We start from the raw sequence: 17,255 nt of genomic DNA on the forward strand, positions 1-17,255 counted from the left end.
ATTTAGTTTGGTTTCTTTTTAATGATTTTGTTTATTTATGTATTTGTGTATGATTTGTTTGCTTGAGACTAGAACTCCCCGTATCTGCCAGGTGGAACAAGTCTGAAGCTTAGCAGATCCCACAGCCAATTTAGCTAATCGGCAAGTAAGTTTGACCTCTTCCCTTTCAAAGACAGGTACATTTATTTACTCCTACTTAAGCAGCATGGTGGTTGAGGACTCTAATCTTTAGGGGGATATTGAATTATCTTAGCTCACTACAATTCAGAATTCCTGAACTCAATCCATCAGCTTCAGTCACCCTAGAAGCTGGGATTCCAGGCTCAGATTATTAATGTTTAAAAAAAAAAATTACATTGTTATAGTGATGAGATCAAGTTTTCTTTTTGGTTCTGCTTATTATTAGAGTCAGTACAAATCTTCCCATGTTTTTCATAATTTTTCTATTAATTATTTCATGCTTTACAATACTATTCCATTATATTCATAATATCCTCTTTCATTTTCTCCACTGACTTTCTTTTCTTGGAGAATCTTCTGTTCTATGTCTATTTTCCTGATTTGTAATTACCTCTCCTTGACCATTACTTCAAAAAAATCTTTAGTCAAGATATACTTTATGGCTTACTCCCCCATAGACTCTGTCTTACACCCCCATAGACTCACCAATTCCTTTATGGCTAAAGTTACCTTTTCCCCTCTATCCCTATATTCCAAAACCATGATCAGATCAACCCCCACCCCATGCCACCCCGTACTTGTCAGATGGGAACCCTTCATCATCCCTTTAATTTTCCAGATTGTAGTACTGAGTCTTGGCTAGCATTCCTCTTAGTGTATTGTCTTTACCCATTAGAATATAAGGTATTTGACAGCAGCAAGGACTGCCCATTTTTTGTATTTATATCCCTCCCTACCCCCCAAAACTAGCAAAATATTTGGTCCAAAGTAGGTTCTCATTTATTCATTTAGAATGATTTTCCCCCATTCATTGATCATCATTGTCACTAACATTTATATGTATCTACTATATGCCAGGCACTATGCTAAGTACTTTAACAATTATTTTCTCATTTGATCCTCACAACAATCCTCCAAGGTAAATAAGAAAACCGAGGCAAACAAAGTCTAAATGACTTGGCCCAGTTCCACAGCTAGTAAATGTCTGAGGCCAAATTTGAACTCAAGTCTTCCTGACTCCAGGCCCAGAACTCTAGCCACATTTCACCACCAGCTGCCCTCAGTCAAGAAGTACCTCTACTCTTCTGTCTACAACTGATAGCAATCAAATTTTAGTTGTTTAATTTCTTAACAAAGTTATACAAAAAAATTAGGTATACTTACTACTTAAATTTGCTTGAAACTAGAGAAAAGGTTCAAGTTTTAACTTTATTACTATTCTTTTCAATAATGTATCTACTTAGTACTTCCTTTAACTTAGTGGCTTCCAAATATATTTTGCTTTTACCTCCTGGGGGGACTACAGAGTTATTGTAAGATGCCCTTAAGTTTATATGTAAAGTACCAAGAAAATACACAGCATGACTGCATATAAATTTATTATTCAGATAAGTATTGATGCAGCCAGGTGATACTGTAAATAGAGAATGCTTAACCTCTCTGTGCCTTGGTTTCCTCATGTATAAAATGGATAGAATAACAGAGTCATTCTGAAGCTCAAATGTATTAAAATATACATAAAATGTTTTGCAAACATCAAGGTGCTATATAAATGTTGGCCATTATTAGAAGCCAAGAGATGCTATTATTGTTCACTAAAACAAATGCATCTAAAAACTTCACTGAAGTGTTCATAGTAGTTTCAATCACCACATATTATCTCCTGACTCCAGGGCCAGTGCTCCATTCACTGTGCCACCTAGACTCCCCAACCACATATTATCTCAAGGTTTTATGTATATTGAAAAGGAGTTCTCAGCCTAGAACAGGTTAGAAACCACTTTCCTAATTTGCTTTTAATCTTCATTTTCTTTGATTCACCAACAATCCACAATTCTTATCTTTTTTTTATAACTGCTACTTGAATAGCTTGAGCTAAAAATGTACTTAACACATTATTCAATAAGCACCACTTTCTTTATACCTGAATCAAATAGTTCGTGATCTTAGTTGTGAAGCTATTTAATCCAAATTGCCTTTATCAACATATTCAAAAGACTTACATAGATACAATTGTACTACACTGGCTACAATACATATTTTCTCTTCTCCACCAAAAGAATCCATAGAGTAAATATAATCTGTTGACCCTACACTGTTTTAACATGTGAACTATTTCTGAAAATCAGATAGTATGCACTGTAACATGACAAATTTTTCTGGGGGACTGAGCCATAAGGATAACCAGCTTTCTATAAAATATAATTTCGACGGATGCAAGAAGAGGTTCTCTCAGAAGTTAGATTCTAACCCAAATACCCCTGTTATAAAATTTCATTCTGTCAGAAGTTATTTATAATGCCCAAATAGTCCCAGAATATAGCCATATACAACATAGATATCTCAGCATAACATGGAAAATCAAGAACCTGGCTCCTCTTGATCTTTGTTCTTCTATTAGCATTATTACAGAATTATACTGGATATAGCTCATGATATATCAAAAACATCAGAATTTCTGGTTCTGGCACTCTATCCAGTCTGAACTTGAATAAGTTTAAAAGACATCAGGATTTAGAGTAGTTAAATAGTCTAAATGCCTTTAAAAAAAGGCAATATGGAAAAGAGATTGCCCAAAACTTACCTTGAGGTACCATCTGTACTTAGTATGATCCAAGTTATCAGGATACTTTGTCTTATCTAGAAACTGTTCTGCTTCTGTTAACCATTGGTTAAATATCTTCATATCATAATGAAAACGCCGCCATTTTTCCACAGATCTATCAAACCTCCTAGGAGGGAAAAAAAAATAGAGATTGTGAGAATAAAATGGGTCTTATGAATAAAACAATTTTTATGTTTGCTTATTCCATTGAAAATGACATGATTATTTTTCACTTTAATTTGTACCTACTCTCTGTTTCATGAACTCAACATTTTATCTCCCACCTCCTGGCTTTGTGTTTCCTGTACATGGTATATACTCTGTTCTCACTGTCACCTCTTAGGAATCTTTGGCTTCCATTGGGATCACTGAAAGGGAACTTACAGAACACTGAGTCCAATTTTTTTCTTTTTCAGATGAGTTAATTGAGAGGTTGAGTGACTTGCCCAGAGTAAGACAGCTAATAAGTGTCAGAGACAGAACTTATGCCAAAGGCTCCCTGACTAAAATGCCCCTATTCTTCCCTCTGTTCCACATGGTCTTTAAGGCCTGGTTTAGGCATTACCTCCTACAAGAAATCTTCCCTGATTTTTCTTCATTGATAGTCACCGCTTCCTGTTTTATATTTATTTGTTTACATGCTATGTTCCCCAAAAGAATGTTTATTACTTGAGGGCAGGTACTGCTTTTCATGTCATTTTTTATTCCCATTCCTAACACAGTGCCCTGCACATTTTAAGTACTTAGTAAATTCTTGTTGAATTATTGAAACAATAATCTTCATTGAGTGGGAAATGACTAAAACTAAAAAAATTTCCCTTTCAATTTGAAAACACTTCTGGAAAGAAATAAAAATTACTTTGTAGAGTTTTCCTTCCCCATGAAGATTGTTTTGTTTTGAATCTAAACTTGATAGTATTATATTACATTAGATTGTTTGGGTAGTCATTCATTTAATTCTAATTTAAAAGGATTTGGGAAGCAAAATCAACTTATAAAATAAAGCCTGTTTTGTGTCTGTGGTAATAGTGAAAGTGTTTTCATTAAGATCCTTAGGCATCCAGGGGCTATGAAGACAAATTATATCTAATTCATATGCTAGGTTTAGATGTAGGCAATTAACCAACTAATTGGTTATACTATACTCTGAGCCGGGCAGTGAGTCTCCCTTTACCCTTTATTTTTTATTGTATCCACTAACATTTTTAATTAGGATAGGGAAGAGACTCATTTCGTACAATGAGCTTATGATTCAGAAGATGAAAATGTCAAGAAACTTCTAACTGATCTTCCACATTTAGGCCAGTAAAGACTGGGGTTGATTTGGTGCCACCTTAGATTTGAAGGACAACTTAGTAAAGGGTTCAAATTCTGATTTGGTGGGTTTTATCAGGCTTCTTTGAGATCTGATTGAACAAGGAACCAAACTTCTAGAATTGATCTGTTTTTAGGAATCTATGGTGGTTTAGTTCATTAGAGGCAATTGCATTATATGGTTATCTTCATGTGAATCCTTATCATATGTAATGAGGGATTGGCAACTGTGTCTAGTTGTTATGAGTATACATTCTGGAAAAGTTATGATGATGTATAATAGCAGTGCTTTGGAGAGACTTCATAGCATTCATACATATTTTCTAACTGGTTCTGATATCCAAAGCATGTGGCAAGAAAGAAACTTTGTGACTAGCTAAATAGCTTAATTATTCTTTAGCACCGCCACCCCTTTTTGAGGGGGGATTGACTTCTTTTCATGTGGCTTCTTTCTGACTTATAATGTCTGGTGATAAACAATAATATAAGAAAAGAGATCTCAGGTCTTTGTTCCACTGAGGCCAACATGTAGCCTATGAATACACATCTCTCCCTGTATTTTGCCTTCTTCAGAGTTTATTCTTTTAAGTGAAGAGTATTAGAGGCTGTGACCTTGTGAATTTTGAAAGGTCAGTAGAACATACCATATGGGAGTCTGGGAGTCCAGGCATCTAGGACCTGAGGTTTTGTGTGTAGCTCGATACCAATGCCCAAAGGAGCAAATAACAATTTTCAGGGACCCATTACAGCCATAGCTGAGATGGACTCATCTGGAAGCAAGGGAAATTAACTTGATGGTACCAATGCTATGCAGGAGCTGAGCAAAGCCTGAGCTTAGGAGGTACAGGGAAGAATGTGCCCTCAATATAACAGAGAAAATATTTGTATTTTTGTTTTTGCTGGAGTTTTGAAGTAAATATCCCTTTATAAAAAGTAATTGATGCTAACTGATACAATGGAATTGGGGTTCTATTCTCTAGTGGTTAACATTTAGGTTGACTTTGAGATAGTGAGCCCAAAGTGCACATGCTACACAGATTTCTAAACATTTAGATATTTTAAAACATATAAGTTGAAGACAGTGACTATGAAACCTCAGACTCATCAAAAATCTCCATTTGCTTGAAGATTCTGGGTTTTGACAATCACAAACTAAATGTTAAAAAAAAAATGGAAAAAACAAACAAACTCAAAACCTGTCAGGCTATTTAACCAACTGTAAATGAAGGTTCATTCCTCTTTATCATCTTCCAAAAATGCCATGCCACAAGTTAGGGTATTGTGCTAGATTCTGCACAAAATATGGCAGTTAGAGTTAAAATACCATTTTTTAATCAAAGTGTGTGTGTGTGTGTGTGTGTGTGTGTGTGTGTGTGTGTGCACGCATGCAGGCACAAATACATATATATTTCATTGAATAAAAACTTAATTTCTCTAGCTGGAAAGCAGAGACAATGGTACTTGACTCCACAACAAAGTATACTATCAAAGTGAATGAGGCAAAAGTAAGTTCAGTAGAAAGTCTGTGACTTGTTCAATTAGAAAAATAAAGGCATACTACTATAAGCTCAGCAAACATCTACCCAATGTTAATAAGTAACATTATCATCAACATTGTCACATCAGAAAATACATAATTATAATTAAATAACTAATATTTAGCACAGTATTCTGATGTGGATTAGATGAATAGAGATTTACTAAACTTGGAATTTAATTTCATGCAATTGTTTCTTCTATCTGAAATTAACTTTCTTCTCAATCATTCATTGTGGTCATTTTCTCATATATTTACTACATGCTTAGAATGGAAAGAGCACTGTGCTAGTTATTGGGGAAATAAAAGAATCAGTAAGAGTTCCTGTTCTATTGGCGCTTACACTCTAGTTGGAGGATAAGCCATAAACAAAGATAAGAATAATGCAGAAATATATTAGAATTGCAAAACACATTTCTGAGGTTTTTTTTTTTGGAGAGAAATTGGGGTTAAGTGACTTGCCCAAGATCACACAGTTAGTAAGTGTTAAGTGTCTGAGGTTGGATTTGAACTCAGGCCCTCCTGACTCTAGGGCCTGTGCTCTATTCATTGTGCCACCTAGCTGTCCCACATTTCTGAGTTTTGAGGATACAGGAAGAGTAATAGGGGAAAACAGGGAAAGCTTCATGCCGGAGGCAACAACTGGGCTTTAAATGAGTGAGATTTCAACAAAGAAGGGCATGAAGTACTTTCCAACATAATGAAGAACCCAAATAAAAACTCAGATGAAAATGTAGCTTTTGGATAAGAGGAAAAGTAACAAGAGATAATCCTAGAAAAGTAAAGTGACACCAGGTTATGGAAGGCCCTTTATAACAGGGAAGTCTGTGTTTTATCTAAAAAGCAAAAGCACTGACATGACAAGATTTTTACATAAGGAAGATTTTGGCAGCAGGATAAATGATGGATTCAAGGGTAGAAAGAATAGAGGTGGGAAGTCCTTTTAGGACATTTTTGCAGTAGGTCAGTTGGGTCGTCAATAAGGCCCATGGGAAGAGAGATGAGGGTACAGATGTGAAAGATGTTGCAAAAGTGATTTTGACAAAACTTAGTAACTGACCAGAGAAGAGAGGTGAAAGAAAGGGGAGAGTCACAGATTGTGCTAGGGAAGGAAAAGGTCTGAGCAGATTCACTTTTCCAAAAGGAAGGCAGAACAAAAGGAACTTTTTAGGAGCTCCTGAACTTGTTTTGACACAGTGAGCATTGCATTCCTTCTCTTAGGCTAAAGAAGATATGACACTGATGCAATGATTGGTAATAGAATTAGCTGGAATAATGAAAGGGAGTTTGCTTTATAGCTAGATGAATAATGGGACCAGCAGAAGACAATAATGCTAAAGTACATAAAGTGGTTAGTCTGGGACAAGTTACAAGATTAGTTCTTTTGAACATTTTGGGAACAATGCTGTGTATTTAACAGAACAGAGAAAATAAAATGAAAAAAAGCAAGGTTTTAGTTATTAGACCTATTTTATTCATTTTCCTTGTATTTAAAAAAATTATTTTGTTTTGTTTTATTTTTCTGAACCTGGTTCTCCCTATCTTATCCAGGATGGAAATGCAGCAACTAGTTACAGGTCTATTTCCATTACTGATTAGCAAGAGAGCTTTGACAAAGTTTGTTTCTGATTTGGCCTAGTTTATACCTTCTTAGAAAACCTATGGCCCTACAGCACCCCGGGACTCACCATACTGGTGCCTGACTTTGTATAGACTCCTGATTGGTTTAGCCCATTATCACTAAAAACTCCAGAGCTCAAGCAATGCACCAGCTATACCTTCCCCAGTAGCAGGGATTATAGGAAAACATCTCCATATCAGGCTATTTCCTTTGATGCTGTACATTCTCATCATTGAGGTTATTTATTTTAGAAAAGCTGGAGCTATCATCTATATTCTGAAATATGATTCTTGAAGTTTTCTTATGTGATCTTCATAAGGCTCTAGCAAATTATCAATGAAGACTTTTTCACTAAAGGTGGAATAATAAATTCATCTAGGAAATGGAGGATTGATGTGACAAAAGTAGACAACATTTTATAACAGGACATTCAAAAGCTCCCTGCCTCTATTGACTTCCCCACTATGATATCCTGACAGTTCTTTCAGTATGAGTATATAGTTCCTCTGGACCAGAAGATCTGAATTCTTCAAGGGCAACTTAAGAAAATTTCTGGTTTAGAAAATCACTAACTAAAACAATACAGTTGAAACCAATAATTAAAATCTTTTGATTCTTAAGTTTCTGTCATCCATTCTACATCAGAAAAAAAGCTAGCTGTCTATGATAAAGCCAGTTTATATATTAATAAATATGAGAATCCAAAAGATTGATGAGTCATTTTGCTTTATGAACAATTTTAAGTTTTATATAGTCATATCCTTTTCTTTTTTTTAACTTCAAAATGCTTAAGACCATTTATAATTATATCTCTACAAAAATTAGGACAACCATGCTTGTCTCTGGAATGATAAAACATTCTGGGACATTACAACAGGCTTGTTCTGAGAGTATCAAGCACTCCTAAGAAAGTAAAATTGATGTATTTTTCTTTCCCTGTAATTTTCCTGGGAGTGCTTATTTTTATTGGGATGGTTGTTACTTCATTAGTTGTAGTAATCAGTTTATTGGGACTGTTATAGTACTGGATTAAGTCTGAGATAAAAGAACTATTTTCAAAAAGATTATTTAAATAACGATGTTTCAATTTATTCCAATGATATTCTGTCATCATGCATAGGACTTCTATAAGGAATATAAAGTTTTTCCTTTGTGAGACAGTTTCTACCTTGATACTTGTATCCTGTTTAGAATCATTTCAATGTTGTTCCAGCTAACCCAGAAAATTCTCTGGTTCATTGATTAATGGTGAATTGAGCTGAATGGTTGTGTGAAATGAGGCATCTAGGAAACTCAGTGTTTTCTCCTGATCCACTACTCTCAAAGTTTTGGCCGCTAAATCAATCATGGATTTATCAGCAACAGCAATATGGGTAATAACCTTCCTTAGAATCCAAGTGGGACTTACAAATAGATTCAAATTGTGTTATCAAACTCAATGCTAGAAGAGGTTCTACTTTTCACTGGTAACAGGTCAACAGGATAAGGGGCAGGATTAGTTTTCTCTTGTCTTTAAAACTTCTGATGTATAGTTTTATTGCCAGCTTCCTTGGTTAACTGTTGACTTCAGGCATGCAGACATGATATGGTAATGATGAGGGACTTCAAAGGTCCAGACCTCTTGCTTTGCCAAAAGCAAGCTGATTTTTAAGGCCTGAAGAATATTTACAAATATAGATGTAATTCTGATCAATAGGAAGGAATTGGTTACTGAAGTAGAGGGACAAAGTAGAAGTAGATGAGAAGTGCCCTCTTGGGATGTAACTTTTAGAATTTGTCCTAGAGAATTTGAGGGAAGTCGACTATGGAGTCAGCTGAACAGAGACATTGTAGGGTGATAAAAATCCAGTCATGAACTGACATTAGTTACTGCTCTAAACATTCTCACCCCATGACTTTAAGAAGAATTAGTAATTTGGGAAAAAATGTCTTCTACTATTTGATCACTGAAAATAATATGCTGAAATGGTGGAAAAGGACAAGGATTCAGAAACTAAATTGGTAATTAAATTAATTGATAACTTTTTTTTTTTGCTTTTTTTGAAAGTTGGAAGCCAGGGCAATTGGGGTTAAATGACTTGCCCAAGGTCACAAGGCAAGTAAGTGTTTACTGTCTGAGGCTACATTGAACTCAGGTCCTCCTGACTCCAGGGCTGGTGCTCTATTCACTGTGCCACCTAGTCACCCCAGTAACTTTTTTTTTTGAAACAAACAAAAAAACAAAAACAGTTTCACATAATCTTCTGCTGAATGCAGATAATTTGGCTCTACCTCCAAATGAAGATGGAGAAAAACAAATAAAAATTAGTAAGAGAGGAAAAAAGGTTTAATGAAAAGGAGAAGAGGTTGATGAACCAAGTCATTGCTTAAAGACAAGTGGGATTCTGAATCTCACTTGGTAGAAAAGATAGAACAAGAGAGAGTTCATGAAGAACAAGCTCAGAGAAGGAAGCAGGGGGAATAAATTACCTGAATAGCCAGTCAATAAATAGTTATTAACAACCTACTATACACCTGGCAATATGCTCAAATTGGGGATACAATGAAAGGTAAAAAGCCCCCACTCTCAAAAAACTTACAGTCTGTAAGAATATAAAAATATATGCCACAAAGTACAAATGCAAAAAAGGTCAGTCATAATAGCATATGTAGTTTTTATATTTAGAATATATTTTTATTCATGTTAGGACACTTGGTGCTAGTAGTTCCCTCATAGTGGAACATAACTCACATTATGTTTCATGTCAACTTGACACCAAGCACTAAACATACATATGTTTGTAATTTAAATATTTGGTTCATTCCACATATATATATACTAAATGTTTGGGAAGTAAAAATTGATTTAATTAGTTTATCAAATGGCACAATAAACAGCCCTATATGAGAAAAATATCAAAAGTATATACTCTGTGTACCAATATTTAACATCAGTAGTTATTTCATTATATTTACTTCATTGCATCACATTTATTTTTATATGACTTCTGTATTCCATGAAGTTTTGAAGTATATGCTTTATGCACAATTATATTTAATGTCAGTAATAGAATTTTTTATTCAAATTTAAGGCATATAAAATTTTAATATATTGCTTTTAGGAATTGATGAAGCTTGTTAATGTCAGAGATGAAATATATTCTTGAATTTTCCACAATATAAAATTATCCATCTAATAATGATCATTTGTTCCCTCCCCAGGAAAATTCAATAGCAGTTTATCTAAAATTTGCTGATTTTGCATGGTTATACTTGTAAATTGAATATCTAGTAAGTCACCATGCTTCCCCTCTCTCTCTCTCTCTCTCTGACTCTGTTAATTGAAATGTCAAAGAGAGAAAAGGAGGCCAGCAACAACTAGAGACAAGTAGGCACATTAAAAATAACATTAAGGGAAATCAATATAATTTAAAGTTTTAGCACCCATCACAGTATATGATTTGAGGGGGGGGGTGCATTTTCATTGGGCAAGAGGCATAAATGTAGAACCAACATAGTAAAAGAAATAAATGTGGAGCAAACATATGCACAATAAATCTATTGATTTTTAAATTTTACAGATATTAAAACTCTCATTCACTATGCAAGAGGTACTGAAAATTGCATTGCTACTCCATTTACTTACAACATAATTCATTTCCTGCTGCTTTAAATCAAAGTCACATTAGTTCTAGGGAGCACTTTGGTGTGTATGTTAACTCTTTCAGGCCACTGAGATGCCATTAGATTCACTACAACAGATTTTTAAAAATTATATCTGAATGGCTATGATATTATTGTCATTTTATATTTCATTTTGCAAACTCAGTACTTAAAAATGATTATTCCACTTGCCCTGAATTTGACCATAGTTAGAGTATACCCCTGAGGTATGGAGGGGACCGTGGTCTGGGTCATGTGCTTCAAAATGTCATTTTAGTCTTAGATATAGTAAATAAAGAAGAGATTAACATCCTTTCTCACCAAGCCCTCCCTCTTGCCTTCCTAGATAATAACAGATATTTGAGAGAAGAGAGAAAAAAGGCCAGGAAAAAGCTGTTCCCCAACAGACTAAGTGTCAATGAACACTTATTAAATGCCTATTATGTACCAGACACTATGTTGATTGCTGGGGATACAAAGAAAGGAATAAGGCAGTCCCTACCCTACAATCTAATGGGGGAAGAAAACACATAAAAAGACACTGAAAAGGATGGGTGAGAAGGGAGAAGTACCAGGTAAAAGGCCTAATGAAGTCCTGCAGCTGGGATGGGAAATTATCTGAGAAGATGTAAGTTAACAGAGTTGATTTTATCTTGTAGAATGAGTTTCTGGAAATCACAAAATTCAGGAGAGCGAATTTCCTCAGTGTCTTCCTTAAGGAGTGGAGGATCAAGGAGGATTTCTATAGTATCTGACCTATATCTTCCCCGATTGGAACAAAGGAGTGAGTGAGGGGCCCCAGGGACAGGAGGTATTATCAATTTATCTCCTACCTGTCCAGGCACTGAGGAAAGAGCTGAGCAGAAGGGAGTCCTTCCCCAGTGTCCAACCAAGACTGATCATAGGTTCCTCCAGGCCCAGTGGCTGCCTATTACGCGGCACTTTGATGAGTCAACTACAATCTTTCTGGTAAGATGGAAAACCACTAGACATTACAACCTACCTGGCTATGATCTAAAAACTGCTAGGTTTTATCATTTGCCTTCCCTCTGAGTCTTTCTAACACACAGGCTTGGCCCTCTGCCTTATCACGATATCGATAGGACCCCTGCACCTTGCTATCCACTCTGATAATATGCCCTGAGCCCCACCAAAGATCTCCACCCCCACAACAGTGGAATCTTCCTATATGTGTCGTCACCCCCAATTAGACTGTGCACTCTTTTAGGGAGGCAACTATCACACATTTCTGTTTGTATCAGCAGCATTTAGCACAGTGCCTGGAACATAGAAATGCTTATTGTTTTTCATTCATTTACTTATTGTCTTAAAAAAGAAGGTCCACGTGTGCTTTAAACAGGATAAAACAATGAAATGTAGAGCATTTGCTCTCCTATTTACCCATCTGAGTCTCAATGGTCTCAGCAGGACCTCAGATGATGGTTCTGATGCTTGCCTTCCCTTTCTCACAGGGTTGTTTGGAGTATAAAATGGGATAACCTGTACTTGGTGATGGTTAGGAGTTATATTAATGTGTGCTATTACTATTTTACCACTGAATAATAAAGTAGATAACCATACTAACTCTAAAAGCTCTCCTGAGGGCTTAGCCCAAAGGTTGAACTTGTCAGCATTTATGAAACCCTGCCTTGTTCTAGGAAGCAACTCAGACCTGAGAATCTTTTATCTATTCACACAGGGAAAGTGTGACTAACACAAGGACATAAGACAGAAAAATCTCTATCTTGAGATCAGTCATCACACCCCAGTTATTCTTCACCTTAGAATTTGTACTGAATACTGAGAAAACATCACCTCATACCTGGCTGAATCCAAACCTTTTGTGTATAGATAGATGCCACTCTCTTCTCTTCACTTCTTACTGAACTGGGTCCCTGCACATCCATTCTTCCCCAGACACACCAACCAGCATGTATATGTTGGTCATTCTACTGCTTGTGCATCTGGCCTGCCTGGACATCTGAATGACAAACCTAACTGACCTGCATAGACCCTAGTAAGATAGCTATGTCTTCTAACTTGGCGTAACACCCATAGATTCTCATCTTGCCTATACCCTCAGGTCTTATGGTTAACTTATGGAGACAGATTAAGTAGCACAATGAATGGAGAAAGCACTAGTCCTGGAGTCAGAAAGACCTGGGTTCAAATCCTCTCTCAGACTGTGTGACCTTGGACAAACCTTGTAATCTCTGTCTTCCTCAGTCTCCTAACCTGTAAAATGGAGGCAAAAATAGTGCCCATCACCCAGGATTTTTGTGCAGATCAAATGAGATAATATTTATAAAGTACTAAGCCTAGTACCTGGCCCATGGCAAGCTCTATGTAAATGCTATTTTTTTTATTAACTTAATTATTATGATCAATCAACAAGTATTTATTGAGTGCTTACCATGCACACTAGGCATTGGGAAAAAGAAATAGAATGAATGAAAAAAAAATCCTATTCCCAGTGAGCTTATAGTTTAATGAAGACAAAAATCCTTGTTTTTCTTGTAGTAGAAATTCTAGTCCTGATTTTATGTCTGTCTTTACAGGGACTGGGGCAAAATAATCCCTGACCTTAAGAAGTACTATTTGAAAGTACCATGCCATGCAGAAATAAATAAGTTAATACATGCTAGAATGTGATGGAGTCAAAAAATCCATTGAAACAAATTACTTGATCCAGGAAAGCTTCATGAAAGTTTTTGCGCTTGAAAAATACTTAAAAAAAAATTTTTTTTTTTAAGATTTTGACTGGCAGAGAAAAATAAAGGATTCATTCTAGGCCCAGAGGCAGGAAATGGTATGTCTAGTTCAGGAGTGAATGAATGAATAAAAATTCATTTATTAAGCACTTAATATGTGCCAGTCACTAGAAATAAAAATAGAAAAGGGACCATTCATGACCTCAAGGAGTTTAAATCCAAAGAAGGAAGCAGTATTTGTGAGGAGTAGTGGCCAAGAAGAGTTTTACCTTTAGGAGTCACAGGGTTAGTTAACTGATCCATAATCAAATGATTATGGTCAATTGACATCTTCTTACTAGAAGTAATAACAGTACTTAGTCGAATACTTCATCCACAGCAAGAGGTAGAAAGGAATCAGGGAAGTTTAGGGTGGTGTTGGCCGGCAAATAAGACAGCATGACAGATTCCAAGATAACTTGGGAGGATGGCTAGATAAATAGGTTGTGAAGCATGATCTGGTCCAGGTTATTATTGTAGGCTAAACGATCAACCTCCCACAAAGAAAAATCAATCCAAGGTGGGAGTTCTAAAAATGAATGTACATACTGATTTCCTCAGTGATTGAGGATATGGTTTCTGGAGATCTAGCCAACAGAATGATATTCCAGTTATGGAGACATGGCTCAACAATAGGAGAGATTTTGAGGTGTATGAAGCAAGGCTCTGTCTATGGTGGGCTAGATAGCACTTTAGGAAATAGTGATGATCCCAGCTTGGTTGGCATGTGGAATATACAAAGGTTGAAAATATGAAATGGGACTAGGAAGTTGGTAGATGGTGCTATATGTGAGGCTAAGACATTTGCATTTTATATTGTTGACTGACTGAAAGTTTTTGAGCAGGTGAGTGATATTAACCATCCTGTGAAATAGGATTTTTTTTCTAACTGTGTACAAGAGAGCTTGGAGAGAGTAGAGAACGTTAAAAGGGATATTAGAAGACAATTGCAATAGTTCTTCAGGAAAGGGCTTGAATTTGGGTGGTAGTACCATAACAGAACACAAAGGAATGGATTCAAGAGATGTTGTGGAAATATAATTGAGAAAATTTCGTCGCTAATTGGATGTGATAGGTAAAAGAGACACAGACAAGTCAAAGCCAACTCTAGTGTCCATTCCAGATAACTGAGTAGAGTGGAAAAAGTAGAGAACTGTGGAGTAGTGGTAAGTTGTTTTGGGGAAGGTGGAGTTCAGTCAGGGGTATGCTGAGTTTGAGTTGTCAACAGTACATCCACACAGATCTATGCAGTAGGCATTTGAAGATACAAGATTGGAGTTAAGAGGAGACACTGAAGGCTTGATATATAGACCTGAAAGCTATTTTCACAGATTATCAACAAGGAAGGCTGAAAGGAGTAGTTGCTCATCTGGATACTCAACTTGGGTAAATAGGAATTGTTTTTCTTTCAATTCTTTTGCTACTCTTTGATGTTATGGATATGATTGAATAGTTATTCGAAAGTTTCATGAAGGGGCATCATTAATAGCATAGTTAAAATAAATCTTTGGGATACATAGCCCCCCCCCCCGCCCCAATCTCACTGAAGTAACTTTTTAAAATAGGATAGTAGTATAGCAGTAGCTTTCCTTAGCCCTTTACCACTTTAATTCATCCCCTTTAGAATTGAGATAAAAATTATCTCATTATAATAAAGGAAAATAAAACATATTCCTTATATTATTAGTATTAAGTCACTGAAACACACTATTCTACACAAAACTCTCCCTTACATCTTTTAAATATATTTCCTGTTGTCTCTGGGGGTATTATGGAAGGTGCAATATTTGGCAGTTCTATCATGTTGCAAAAATATTCAGGATATACTATTTCTGAACTCCTTCTGGAAAAAAAAAAACAATGTAGGATTATGCTAATATTAACCTAAAAATTATGCAATTTCAGTGACTTGATTCAGCACAATTAGCATCCTGTAAAAATATACAAAACTTCATGGTACCATAAATAATTCTGTATTAGTGAACCTATTGTTAGCTTTAAAATTTAGGGCCATCCTGCCAAATTAAATAATGTTAACATCTTAAAATTATATCATTTGAATTTTTCCAAAAAATGAAATAAAGCTAACCTACTTTCTGAGGATGAGTTATCTTCATGGTTACACTTCTAAAAATTTACATATTGTAAGTATTGATTCATACTTAATTTACATATCATCTGGCATATGGCCCAAATGATGATGATGTAATTTCAGAAACCACTAACTCCGGATGTTATAATCATTACTTTGTTGTCTGTATGACATATTTTACACATATAATTTTTTTTCTTTTCACCAAGACGCAAAGAGTAGCTGTTATATTCAGAAATACCATATAATAAAAGCAAAGCATATATACTAGAAATAATTTTTATTCAGTCAAGATTGAGAAATATATTTCTAGAATCTTACTCCCTCAACTACAAATGAGTTATTATTATACTTATGTAAATGAATACTACCTAAAAGATGTCGCTAACCAGTGTTTCTTTGAACTCAAACTGGGAAGGATCTCAAAGGTCATATAGGGTCAACCCCCTCCCTTAATAGATGTGGAGACCGAGGACCAGTTGTAAAGCAACTTGCCCAAATTTGCCCAAGGTGAGTGCCAGTAGAAGGATTTGAACTCAGGTCCCATCATTCCAAATTCATTTTGCAATTTTAGCATCCTTTCCACTGTACTGTATTTTTTATTGAATCACATTGTTTTTGAAGTGAAGATCCAAAATAGTGACTCTAGAACAAGATTTTTTAATCTAGACTCCATAAACTTTACATATACATATATATATATATATATATATATTTTACATCATTCACTTCCACAAGATCTCGAGCCACACATTCTCTCCCCATCTCTTCCCCCACCCACCACCACAAAATAGCTATCCCATTGAACATTCCCTTCCCCAATTTGCCCCCTCCATCCTCCCTTCTTCCCCTTCTGACCCCCCAGAATGGCATGGTGGATCTCCATACCCTAGTGCCTGCACATCTCACCTCTCAGTCAACTGCAAAATAACAATATCACATATATATATATTACATATGTATATATACATATATCACATATATGTGTATATATATATATATATATTTATTTATTTAAACATTTGATTCTAAACCTTTGAATTCCAGACTTTCCCCACTTCCCTCATCACCTACGCTCACCAGGAAGACAAGCAACCCAACATAGGTTGTACATGTGTAGCTAGTCCATAAACTTTTTTAAAAAGCATTTTGATAACTATCTCAATGTAATTGGTTTCCTTTGTAATCCTATGCATTTTTGTGCCTTTAAAAACTTTTTTCAAATAGAATTTTTCTCCATAGAATTCACCAAATTTCCAAAGGGGTCAATGACAAAGGAAAATTTAACTATTACTCCTGATTATAGGAATAAAACTTGAATCTTTCTACTAATAAACAAAAAAATCAAACTTATAAAAACATCATTTTAAAAATGATTTAATAATTTCTAAACCAAATATTTCATACTCTCCAATCAAATACTATACTATTAAGTATAAGGAACCAAATTCCAAATTGTGAGAATGTGAACTAAAAAGTTTCCACAGCAATGGGAAAAGCACTGTATTTGGAGC

General features: G+C 35.4%; 1 protein-coding gene across 10 annotated transcripts in view; it reads right to left on the reverse strand.

Moving 5' to 3' along the window:
* Positions 1-17,255, reverse strand: part of DMD (dystrophin) — a 2,504,498-nt gene that overhangs the window by 1,241,360 nt on the left and 1,245,883 nt on the right. For all 10 annotated transcript variants that reach the window (XM_069063824.1, XM_069063827.1, XM_069063826.1 and 7 more), the window contains one exon: positions 2,765-2,912. In XM_069063824.1, the coding sequence (XP_068919925.1) occupies positions 2,765-2,912 (148 nt within the window). The remainder of the gene's footprint in view (positions 1-2,764; positions 2,913-17,255) is intronic.

This window comes from Petaurus breviceps, unplaced genomic scaffold (genome assembly GCF_028583685.1).
Source record: "Petaurus breviceps papuanus isolate PSGF00001 unplaced genomic scaffold, PetGlider_PUasm1.0 90603, whole genome shotgun sequence".
NCBI classification, from domain to species: Eukaryota; Metazoa; Chordata; class Mammalia; order Diprotodontia; family Petauridae; genus Petaurus; species Petaurus breviceps.